At 50.9% G+C, this 11,818-nt stretch overlaps 1 protein-coding gene across 1 annotated transcript; it reads right to left on the bottom strand.

Annotated features, from left to right (window-relative positions):
• Nucleotides 1-3,333: 3,333 nt before the first annotated feature.
• On the bottom strand, nt 3,334-5,303 carry LOC310890554 (olfactory receptor 14C36-like; the record flags this gene model as incomplete). Its single annotated transcript, XM_083852880.1, has 1 exon — nt 3,334-5,303. Exon 1 carries the CDS (start codon nt 4,270-4,272, stop codon nt 3,334-3,336), a length of 939 nt encoding a protein of 312 aa, XP_083709006.1. The 5' UTR covers nt 4,273-5,303.
• Nucleotides 5,304-11,818: the final 6,515 nt, after the last annotated feature.

The raw sequence follows: 11,818 nt of genomic DNA, 5'->3' as shown, positions 1-11,818 counted from the left end.
TCACATCCCAGCATTTCCATCATTTCACCAATGTCTAATCAACCCTCACCAGCTGTTCCTTGAAACACAAAGCTAGGGTGTGATCATACTCACCAGCATCTTCCAAGCCAGGGGCCTGCTGCTGGCCTTGCAGCTTCTTGGCTAGACACAGCCAAGCCTTGTGCCTCCTGCTGTCCAGTCCTGGCCTCAAGCAGAAGGGACAGGACAACCCCTGTGCGGGCCTTCTTTGTGTCTGGGTCCTCCTGGGGATGGAGGCAGAGGGGATCCCACAGTCAGCATGCCAAGCAGGGGCCTTCTGCCGGCCTAGCAGGGCCACTGGCAGATGTCAGCCCCAAAGTGCCGATCCCAGGGAGAAGCCAAGGGTGACCTGCCACCTCCAGACACAAGGGACCTCACAGTCCCTTTGCGTGACACGTTCCTGCTGCTGCCCTATCAGCTGCAGAGACAAAAGGGACCTCCCAGTCACTGCTACAGCCACATTCTTCCTGCTGGGGCAGGAGATCTGAGCTCTCTCTAGACCCCTCGGTACCTGTTTTTTCTTTCTGGGGTAGACATTAAGCAAAGTTTTAGTGGGAGTGTTTGCTGATCTGCTTGTGGTGTCAGGTCTGTGTTTAAAGTATGGACAAGCTCTATGCTTTAGGTTTTTGTTTAGGTCTCCCAAAAAGTCTAGGTTTAAATAGAACATTTTAATGCTAGTGTTAAGGGAAGGCATTAGGATTAGCAAGAGAGAAAACTGATTCCTGTCAGAGTGTTGGAGTAGCATTTAGGTTTAGGGATTAAAATTCCTGGTTCAAGTAAAATAAGGGCCATACGTGACTGTTTTAAGCCAGTGTTACCGCAGCATCAACATTATATGACCCCTCTTACCTCTGCGAAATCTTTAATTTCTGCTGGCCAAGCTCTTCTTCCCACCCCAAAATCTCACATCTCTCTTGTCCAGGCTGCTCCTGACCTCCCCATATCTTATTGGGGTCAGCTTTCTGATGACATTCTTGATCCCAGAGTATCTGTCTCACCTCTCTTGGCTACTCTAGTCTTGAGACAGAAGTGGGTGGCATTGTTGTCAGGAGGGAAAGGGCACAAAGGTCTTTAGGAACATCCTCCACAACGTGCCCATCGGCTCTGCACCTCCACAAAAGTGCGCTTCCTACCTACAAGTTTTGTTTCCAGAATGGCTTCGATGGTCCAGGGTTCCTTTTTCCCAGGCCCTTATGCATGGATTTGTTTTGGATGTGCAGGGATGGGATAAGAAAATCCAAGGCACGGATGGAACAGAGCTTATCAGGTGAAGCAAAGAATAACAGGAAGCGATTCTACAGATACATGGCTCAGAAAAGAAAGGCCAAGGAGAGTGTACCCCCTCTGGTGGATGAGAAGGGTGAACTGGTAATGACAGACATGGAGAAGGCTGAGGGACTCAGCAATGTCTTTGCCTCAGTTTTCACTGCCACTCAGGCTTCCAGGGTCTTTCATTTCCCTGAACCCAGAGATGGAGACTGGGGGTCAAAGTCCCACCCGCTGTAAGTGAAGAGCAGGTTTGGGAACACCTTGTGAAACTAAACACGTACAAGTCTATGGGGCCTTATGACATGCACCCCAGGTCCTGAGGGAACTGGCTGATGTAGTTGCCAAGCCTCTCTCCATCATATCTGAAGAGTCCTGGCAGTCGGGTGACGTCCCTGGTGTCTGGAAAAAAGGGAAACATCACTCCCCTTTTGATGAACGGTAGAAAGGAGGACCCAGGGAGCTACAGAATGGTGAACCTCACCTCTGTGCCTGGCAAGACCAATGGAAAAGATCCTCCTGGAATCAGTGTCAGGCACATGCAAGACAAAGAAGTGATCCGAGACACCCAGCATGGCTTCACCAAAAAATAAATCGTGCCATATCGAATTGATGGCTTTCTACAATGGAGTGACCACATCAGATGATAAAGGAAGACTGACCAATGTAATCTACTGAGACTTCTGTAAGACCTTTGATACGGTCCCACATGACATCCTGGTCTCCAAATTGGAGAGAGACGCATTTGATGGGTGCACCATTCAGTGGCTAAGGTCAAAACCACAGAGTGGCAATCAATGGATCTATATCCAAGTGGAGGGTCGTGACAAGTGCTTTACCTCAGGGGTCTGTCCTGGGACCAGTACTGTTTAATGTCTTCATCAATGACATAGACAGCGACATTGAGTGCAGATGACACCAAGCTGAGTGGTGGATACTATAGATACTATAGTGATATACTAGTGATACTATAGAAGGAAGGGATGGCATCCAAGGGGTCCTGGACAGGCTTGAGCACTGGGCCCATGTGATCCTTATGACGTTTAGGAAGTCCAAGTGCAAGGTGCTGCATCTGGGCCGGGGAAATCCCAGACATGGGGATAGGCTGGGAGAAGAACTCATTGAGAGCAGCCCTGCAGAGAAGGACTTGGGGGTTCTGCTGCATGAAATGCTCAACATGAGCCAGCAGTGAGCATATACAGCCCAGAAGGCCAACTGCATCCTGGGCTGCATCAAGAGAGGAGTGGGCAGCAGGTGGAGGCAGGTGATTGTCCCCCTCTGCTCTGCCCTTGTGAGACCCCACTTGGAGTCCTGCATCCAGGTCTGGAGCCCCCAGCACAAGAAGGTTGTGGGCTGTTAGAGTGGATCCAAAGGGAGGCCACGAAGATGATCAAGGGGCTGGAGCACCTCTCCTATGAAGAAAGGCTGAGAGCTGGGGCTGTTCAGCCTGGAGAAGAGAAGGCTCCGGGGTGATGTCATTGCAGATTTTCAATACTTAGAGTGGTCTTATAAAGTGGATGCAGAAGGACTCTTTACTCAGGTAGACAGTGATAGGACAAGGGGAAGTGGTTTTAAATTAAAAGGGGAGATTCCTATTAGAGGTTAGAAAGAAAGTTTTCACTCAGAGGATAGTGGGGCACTGGAACAGGTTTTCCACAGAGGTATTGGATGCCCCATCCCTGCAGGTCTTCAAGAGCAAGGTAGATGAAGTCTTGAGCAACCACGATCTCTTGGGAGGTGTCACTGCCCATGGTAGGGGGATTGGAACTAGATGATCTTTGAGGTCCTTTCCAGCCCAGGCCATTCTGTGATTCCATGATTCTATGACCGGATGAAAATAATTTTATAACTCGTTATGTAGAAGGATAAGAATAACATTATTTCTATCAGTATAAAATGTTGTTAAAATATTAATAAAAACAGACTTAACGAAATCATTCTCTCAGTTTCCCAAATAAACAGGTAGTCCTGTTAGGATTATTTCTAATATTATATTTTGAAAATAAGTATAATGACAAAAATGATATGATAATAATCACAATAATGAAGTCATTCTTGATGATGAAGAAGCATGTATAGAAATATTTTCCTCACTGCATCTTTGAGCTCCTTGTTCCTCACGCTGTAGATGAGGGGGTTCACTGCTGGAGGCACCACTGAGTACAGAAATGACGCCACCAGGTCCAGGGATGGGGAGGAGATGGAGGGAGGCTTCAGGTAGGCAAACAAGCCAGTGCTAACAGTCATAGAGACCACGGCCAGGTGAGGGAGGCACGTGGAAAAGGCTTTGTGCCGGCCCTGCTCAGAGGGGATCCTCAGCACTGCCCTGAAGATCTGCACATAGGACACCACAATGAAAACAAAACAGCCAAACGCTAAAGAAACACTACACAAAAGTGCCCCAACTTCCCTGAGGTAGGCATCTGAGCAGGAGAGCTTGAGGATCTGGGGGATTTCACAGAAGAACTGGTCCACAGCATTGCCTTGGCAGATAGGCAGGGAAAATGTAGTGGCCGTGTGCAGGACAGCATTGAGAAAGCCACTGCCCCAGGCAGCTGCTGCCATCTGGGCACAAGCTCTGCTGCCCACGAGGCTCCCGTAGTGCAGGGGCTTGCAGATGGCAACGTAGCGGTCGTAGGACATGATGGTGAGAAGGGAATACTCTGCTCCAAGCAAGAAGACAGAAAAGAAGACCTGTGCAGCACACCCTTGATAGGAGATGGCCCTGGTGTCCCAGAGGGCATTGGCCATGGCTTTGGGCAGAGTGGTGGAGATGCAGCCCAGGTCGAGGAGGGCGAGGTTGAGGAGGAAGAAGTACATGGGGGTGTGGAGGCGGTGGTCGCAGGCTACGGCGGTGAGGATGAGGCCATTGCCCAGGAGGGCAGCCAGGTAGATGCCCAGGAAGAGCCCGAAGTGCAGGAGCTGCAGCTCCCGCGTGTCTGCGAATGCCAGCAGGAGGAACTCGCTCACAGAGCTGCTGTTGGCCATTTCCTGACTTTGGACGCAGTTCTCTGTTGAAAAGGAGAAAGCAGAAAAATGTTGGAACAGACTTATCTCAGGAAAACCTATTGCAAGCCTTAGAGCACCCCTAGCAAGAGCCTCTCTCTTTGCAGGAGAACCTTTCTGCAGCTCTCCTACCTGAGCTGCGGCTGGTGCTAGCTGACAGTGGCACTGGGAACAGGGGCTGCTGTGGGCTCCAGAGGAGTCCTTCCTGCTGTGCAGCAGGAAGGAAGCAGGAACATGAGGGAAACTCTGAAGACTGAGCAGAGGAGCTCTGCCCACCAGCCTGTTCGCAGCTGCCCTGTGTCACCTCTCTGAGAGCTGCCGCAAGCTGCTGCTCTGCGCCCACCTCTTCTTTCCCCCTGCCCGTGCTCACAGACCCCATCCCATGCGGCTGTGCTCAGCGCGGCCCCGCTGCACCCTGCCACCAACAGGGCCCTGCGAATGGGCACCTCCTTGGCTGCAGGAGCTCCGGGGCAGCTGGCAGAGAGCCCGGCCTGGCCAGCCAGGGCAGGGTGTTCTGGGCTTACCAGGGGCACCTGGCTTAGGGCACTCCGAGGGGCTTCTGCCAGACTTCCTCACCTCGCAGTGCCATCCAGCAGGACTCCCAAAGCCTACTGCATTGCCCACTGCCCTCCCAGCAACAAGACCCAGCAGGAGACCCTTCCAGGATGTGCAGCTACATGGCCCTGCAGCCAGAGACGTACCTTGTCAAGGGCTGTGCAGGTTTCTCCTGCAGGCAGCTCTCAGCATCCTCCCACTGCCAAGTGCCTCCAAGCCCTCTCTCCTTCTCTCCTCTCCCCGTGCCACCTGCGGTCAGAGCCCCCAGCCCTGCTGCGCTGTGCACAGGAGCTGCTCCTGGGCACAGCTGTCTCTCTGCACCAGGGCCCTCTTGCCACGAGCTCTCTCTGTCCCACGAGCCCGGCCCAGCTCAGCACCAGGCGCCCAGCCCAAGGCATTGGAATCCCCCCTCGGGGGGCTTTGGGGAGGAGCCCACAAACCTCAGGCACTGAGAGACAATTGAAGACATCTCTCAACAAGTCCAAGTTTCCTGCAGTGTCCCCCTGAGGGCCAGCACTGACACAGCCTCCCTTGGAGCTCGTTAGAGCAGAGCATTGGAGGCAGTGAGGACAAGCAGACAAAGGCAATATGAAGGTGACGCTGATGTGTAGGAAAACCGGATGTGTTTCACCGAGTAGAAGGGTCAGGCCTTGAACCCCAGACCCTGGGAAGGGAGATCCTTTCCCTTCACACACTGCTCAGGGCTCTTCGTGGGGCAGGAGGAGATGGGGATGTGCATGGCCAAGTGCAGGAGAATGGTACGAGTCCTGCCTGGTTCATGGGTGGGGGCGAGGAGGCAATGAGGCCCTGGTGCTTTACCGAGAAGCTGTCTCCTCCTAGGCCTCAGTGGCAGAGACAACAGCCAGAGCCATGGACACAAAGCCCTGGGTCCTGTTGGGACTCTCAGCCTTGTCACAGCCCTTGCTCCTCTCCACACCAGACTGTCCTAGGGACTCCCAGACCTGCACCTCTTTCCCTGATGGCTGTAGACCCTTATCCCTTTGGTGTCACACAGGATCTGAGCTGAGTCTGATAACTAAGATCTTCTTGGTGGCCATGCTCCTCGTAAGGCAGCTCTGTAGGAAGCTGGCCTGGTTCCTGGGGAGCAGCACCACTGCTCGTATGGCATCCCTCGTGGTGCCCAGGCCCTCCTCCTCCTGGGCACTGCTCACTCAGCAGGGTCCCAGTCTGCCCTGATGTGTGGGGTTCCTCTTCCTCCTGTGCGGGACTGGGCTCTTCTCCTTGTAAATATCAAGGGGTTCCTGTAGGCAAACCCCTGAAATTTCTCTAGGTTCCCCTGGACTGATGCTCTTTTCTGTCAGCTGTTAACATCTGCAGGCAAAGAGTTCAACCTTCGTGTGATTGTGCTATCTCTGACAAGCAGCATCAGGAGCTGCAGGGATGTTTGGATAATACAGGAGGAACCAGCTGAATGGAATTGCAGTGCAGAGTCACAGAAGGGCAGGGGATGGAAGGCTGCCAGGTTCCACCTCTTCTGTGCTTCCTTCTGATGCTTGCTGTCACATTGTCTGGTGGTGTGCCCTGAACGTTATGGGGCTGTGCAGATCAAAATTAGAAGGTCCAAAGCCCTGCTGGAGCTCAATCCAACTATTACCGTCAAAGACAATAAAAATTGTTTATATAAACACTTTAATAAAGGAGGATTAAGAAGACTCATCATCCTTTAATGGATGTGGGGGTAAACCTGGTGACAAGAGAGGAGGTAAAGGCTGAGACACTTAATGCCTTCTTTGCCCTAGTCTGTAGCAGCAAGGCCAGTTGATCCCCTCGACTTTTCTTCTTCCTCATGGCCAGTGCCAACCTTCCACGGTACACTTTGTGGCAGTTTTTCCTCTCCTGCTCTTTCCTACTACCAAAGAAAGCTCCATCAGGGTGGAAAACACTCCTGAAACAGGCATCCCAACCCATCAGGCTCCTTGCGGCCTGTCAGCCAAGCACACAGAAGTCAACTCAGCAGCATCTCGCAAGGCCTGGGCCTGCTGCTGGCCTTGCAGCTTCTTGGCTAGACACAGCCAAGCCTTGTGCCTCCTGCTGTCCAGTCCTGGACTCAAGCAGAAGGGACAGGACAAGCCCTCTGCGGGCCTTCTTTCTGTCTGGGTCCTCCTGGGGATGGAGGCAGAGGGGATCCCACAGGCAGCATGCCAAGCAGGGGCCTTCTGCTGGCCTAGCAGGGCCACTGGCAGATGGCAGCCCCAAAGTGCAGATCCCAGGGAGAAGCCAAGGGTGACCTGCCACCTCCAGACACAAGGGACCTCACAGTCCCTTTGCGTGACACGTTCCTGCTGCTGCCCTATCAGCTGCAGAGACAGAAGTGACCTCCCAGTCACTGCCACAGTCACATTCCTCCTACTGGGGCAGGAGATCCTGAGCTAGAGCTGACCTCTCTCTAGTCTCCTAGCGACTAAATTTTACCTTTCTGGGTTAGAGATTAAGCAAAGATTTAGTGGGAGTCTTTGGTGTTCTGCTTGTGGTGTCAGGTCTCTGGTTAGGGTATGGGCATGCACTATGGTTAAGGGTTTTGTTTAGGTTTGTCAGGAAGTCTGGGGTTAAATAGAGCATTTTAATGTTAGTGTTAAGGGCAGTGATTAGCGTGAGCAAGAGAGTAAAGGTAAGGGAAAGGGGTTATGGGCTGAGTTTTCCTTTAAGTGATACTTTGAGTTCTGCATTACAGTAGTGGTTTCCTGTCAGGGTGGTGGACTAATGTTTATGTTGAGGGATTTTTGTTACTGTTGAAAATAGTGTAAGGGACACAGAAGACTGTTTGAAGTCAGTGTTACAGCAGCATCAGCATTACATGAACCCTCTAACCTCTAGAAAGTAAGCTTCTGAGCTCCTCTTCCCTTCCTCTTCCCTCTCCCAAATCTCACATCTCTCCTGGCCAGGATACTCCTGACCTCCCCATATCAGTCATCTAACGGGGTTCAGCTTTCTGACGGCTTTCATTATATCAGAGTACCTGTCTCACCTCTGTTGGCTACTCTATTCTGTAGTATTAGAGTGCCCTATACTCTATACTCTGTTGGCTATTCTACTCTGTTACTATGAAAGCCTCCCGTGGGAATTGTTAGGGCAGATAACTGGAGGCCGTGATTACAGACAGGCAAAGGCACTGTGCTGAGAAAAGTCTCGGTTTGTTTTGGTGAAGCAGAAGGGCCAAGGCCTGACCCCAGCCACTGGAGGAGAGATCCTGCAACCCCATGTCTCACTCAGGGCTCTTCCTGGGGTCTGTGGGGTAGGGGACGATGCCCATAAGATCATGTGAAGGACAATGGTATGACACCTCCCAGTGTCTTCACATGGTTGAAAGGAAAATACATGGTCCCAGTGCCATGAGAATAACACGTCTCCTCATAAGCCATGGCTGCGGTGACAGAGGTGTCAGTGCTGCTGCGGCCTTCCATTCTTGTCAGAGCACTCTGCCTTCTCCTCTGCAGGCTTTCCTGTGCTGTCCCACACCTCTCTGAAGGCTGCAGACAGCCACTTCTCTTCCCCACCTGGCTCTCACTCTGGTATTGCCAGGATTTCACTGATGCCTCTCCACTCTCGCCAGCTGTTCCTTCAAACACAAGGGCATGGGCTGATCCAAAGTCCCTCTGGGTGACCTCTGGACCCACAGCACCAGTGCCAGTGCCTCACCTCCAAGTCAAGAATTTCATCTGACTATCTAATCTAAATCTACCCTCTTCAAGTTTAAAACCATTCCCCTTGTCCTATCATAGAATCATAGAAATCATAGAAACACAAAGTTGGAAAGAATCATTTAGTCCAACCATCCTATCACTACTACTACCCACTAAGCTACTAAATCAGGTATCGTAGCACCTTGTCCTGGTGCTTCTTGAACACTGCGAGGGGCGGTGACTCCACCACCTCCCTGGGCAGACCATTCCAGTGCCTGACTACTCTTTGAAAGAAAAAGTCTTTCGTGACATCTAATCTAAATCTCCCCATGCGCAACCTGTGGCCATTTCCATGAGTCCTATCGTTAGTTATCTGAGAGACGAGGCTGACCCCCGCCTCACCACAACATCTCTTCAGGAAGTTGTAGAGTGCAATAAAGTCTCCCCTGAGCCTCTTCTTCTCCACACTAAACAATCCCAGCCACTCTTCATAAGACTTGTGCTCCAGAGTCCTCACCAGTTTGGTTGCCCTTCTCTGGACACACTCCAGGGCCTCGATGTCCTTCTCGTAGTGAGGGGCCCAAAACCGAACACGGTACTCGAGGTGCGGCCTCACCAGAGCAGAGTACAGGGGGACGATCACCTCCCTGCTCCTGCTGGCCGCGCTGTTTCTTATACAAGCCAGGTTGCCGTTGGCCTTCTTGGCCACCTGGGCACACGGCTGGCTCATGTTCAGCCGGGCATCAATCAACATTCCCAGGTCCCTTTCCTTTTCACAGTCTTCTAGCCACTCTGCCCCAAGCCTATAGCGTTGCATGGAGTTATTGTGGCCAAATAGCAGGACCCTGCACTTGGCCTTGTTGAACTTCATCCCATTCACCTCAGCCCAGCAATCCAGCCTATCCAGATCCTTCTGAAGAATTCTAAAGAATTCCTTCCGTATATCTCATTTAAACCTACCCTCTTTTAGTTTAAGGTCATTACTCCTTGTCCTTTCACTACACTCCCTGACAAAGACTGTCTCCCCAGCTTTCCTGCAGGTCTTCTTTAAGTACTGCAAGGTTGTTCTAAGGTTTCTCCAGTGCTTTGTCTTCTCCAGGATGAGCAGTACCAGCTTGCTCAGCGTGCCTTCACAGCAGACATGCTCCAGCCTCTTGACCATCTCTGTGGCCCTCCTCTGGACCTGTTCAAATAATTCCATGTACTCGAACTGCCGCGTTAAGTCACAGCAGTGTTTTTGGCACCCAGAGTGGGGCACGAAGGGTTGAGATAATGACAGATCTTACCAGAGAGTGCTAAAATTAAATTTTTATAAGCATTAGACCAGTTTAGTAGTTGCTGATCACAATGTCGACGTTTTGGAGCTCAGGTCTGTTGTGCTTGCTTTCAGAAATGTGTTGTATAGCACATTACTTACTGCATGTGTTCCCGTTGTGCTGTTTATCATTTCTGGGGCTGGTTTAAAGTTATTTTGCTATGTTGTGTAACACTGGCTTATGATCCTATAAAATGTGTGGTCATGTGACAATGTGCTATTTGTACTGAGCATTGCCATCACCTCCATACCTCAGGAACCATCGCTCAGAAACTTAAGAATTACACTCTTGACCTTTTTGCTTTAGGGAGCCAATCTAGGGGGAGAAAACGGAGGGACACTTATTCAGTCCCCCTTTCCCCTTCACCTTCCCCTTCTCCTCCAGGCTAATTACACTAGCTCTACAAAGCTTTGAATATCCTTGGGATGCTCCTATTGTGATGTCTCCTGAATGTATTTCAACTTCTGTTTAAGGATAAACAACTATTTAAGAATGCCCTCCAGAGACTTGCCCCAAGGCAGGAGAGTTAGGAGAGGCAGGGAGAGTGGGAGGATAAGGGCAGGCACCTAGAGCAGTGAGCACCTCCTGGGCTTTGGAACTTCTCCCTGAGCACCTGCAGAATCCTTAAAAACTGTAGAAGTGCTTGAAAAGGAGGTGTTATCACCTTGGCAATTCCAAAGGGACACGAATCACTGGAATGTGCTGGGACTTGGTCTGTGCTTACTGAGCCTCAGTCAGTGCCACTCCAACCCCTGTGACAGGCCCTGCAGCTACTCCAACACCTCTGACATGTCCTGCAGCTGCTCCAGCCCCTGGGACAGGCCCCAGGTCTAGTCTGGGGACTAGACCAGACCCCCCAGGTCTGGTCTTGCTAGGCCACAGCACCAGCCTGTGCCAGTATCCGTTGCCTCTATATGCAGGAGAAAACAATGGGTGTGAAAATCAGGCTCCTTAGAATGGAAAAGAACTACTACCCAGAAAAGAAAGGAGGAAGAAGAATGTTGATCTATGAAACCTTGACACAGACTTCCCCATGAGAGGGTACTTCAAAGATCCAAAAGGGTACAGGTGGGGTTTTGGGACAGCTGCCTTGGAGACAGAGGATATTAAAGAGTTGTCTACCTTGCCCAGTCTCTGGGAGGAGCCTTCCATTTGTGGAGTTGTTGAAGGTCAAGGAAGAGCAGGTGCAGGTGGTTACCACAATGTTCTACCAGTTGGGGACAGGCTGGACATCAGTAAGTAATGAGCAATTGCACTGTGTATAACTTGCTTTGTACATAACAACAATAATAATAACAATAACAACAACAACAATAACAACAATAATAATCATTGTCATAATCATCATCATCATCATCATCATAAAAGCTACTATTATTATTATTTCTCTTCCCTTTCGGTCCGTTAAACTGCCCTTATCTCAACACATAAGCATTTGGGGGGTTGGTGTGAGCCAACTGCTGTGTGGTGCTGAGCTACTTGCCAGGTTAAAGGACAACATGTTTGACAACCACACTCTAATAGCACAAATCGCACTTGTAAAATTCATCTCTCCTGTGTACAGAGAAGGGCAGTCGCTGATGATTTCAGTCTGCTTCAAGCACCACACCCCCTGAGATGGGTCTAAATTTAAACCAACCCTTGTGACAGGCCCTAGAGCCACTCCAAAATCTGCGATATGCACTGCAGCCACTCCAACTCCTCTGAAAGGCCCTGCAGCCAGAACAACTCCTGTGATGGGCCCTGCAGCCACTCCAGCCCCTGAAATGGGCCCCATGGCTGGGCCAGAGAACCAGCCTGTGCCACTATTGGTTGCCTCTTTATGCAAGAGAAAACAATGGGTGTGGAAGTCAGTTTTTCTTTAGAAAGTGAAGAAACTCCTACCCAGACAAGACAGGAGGAAGAAGAAGATAAGGCAGGTTTCACCAAAGAAGGGCCACCATGGAAGCAGGAGGACAAAGAAGAAGAAATCACCTAAACATCAGAAACCAAGTGATCCCTTTCCCAGGGTAAGCT

This window comes from Anser anser (genome assembly GCF_964211835.1).
Source record: "Anser anser genome assembly, contig: HAP1_SCAFFOLD_32, whole genome shotgun sequence".
Classification (NCBI taxonomy): domain Eukaryota; kingdom Metazoa; phylum Chordata; class Aves; order Anseriformes; family Anatidae; genus Anser; species Anser anser.
This window is presented reverse-complemented; position numbering and strand designations above follow the sequence as displayed.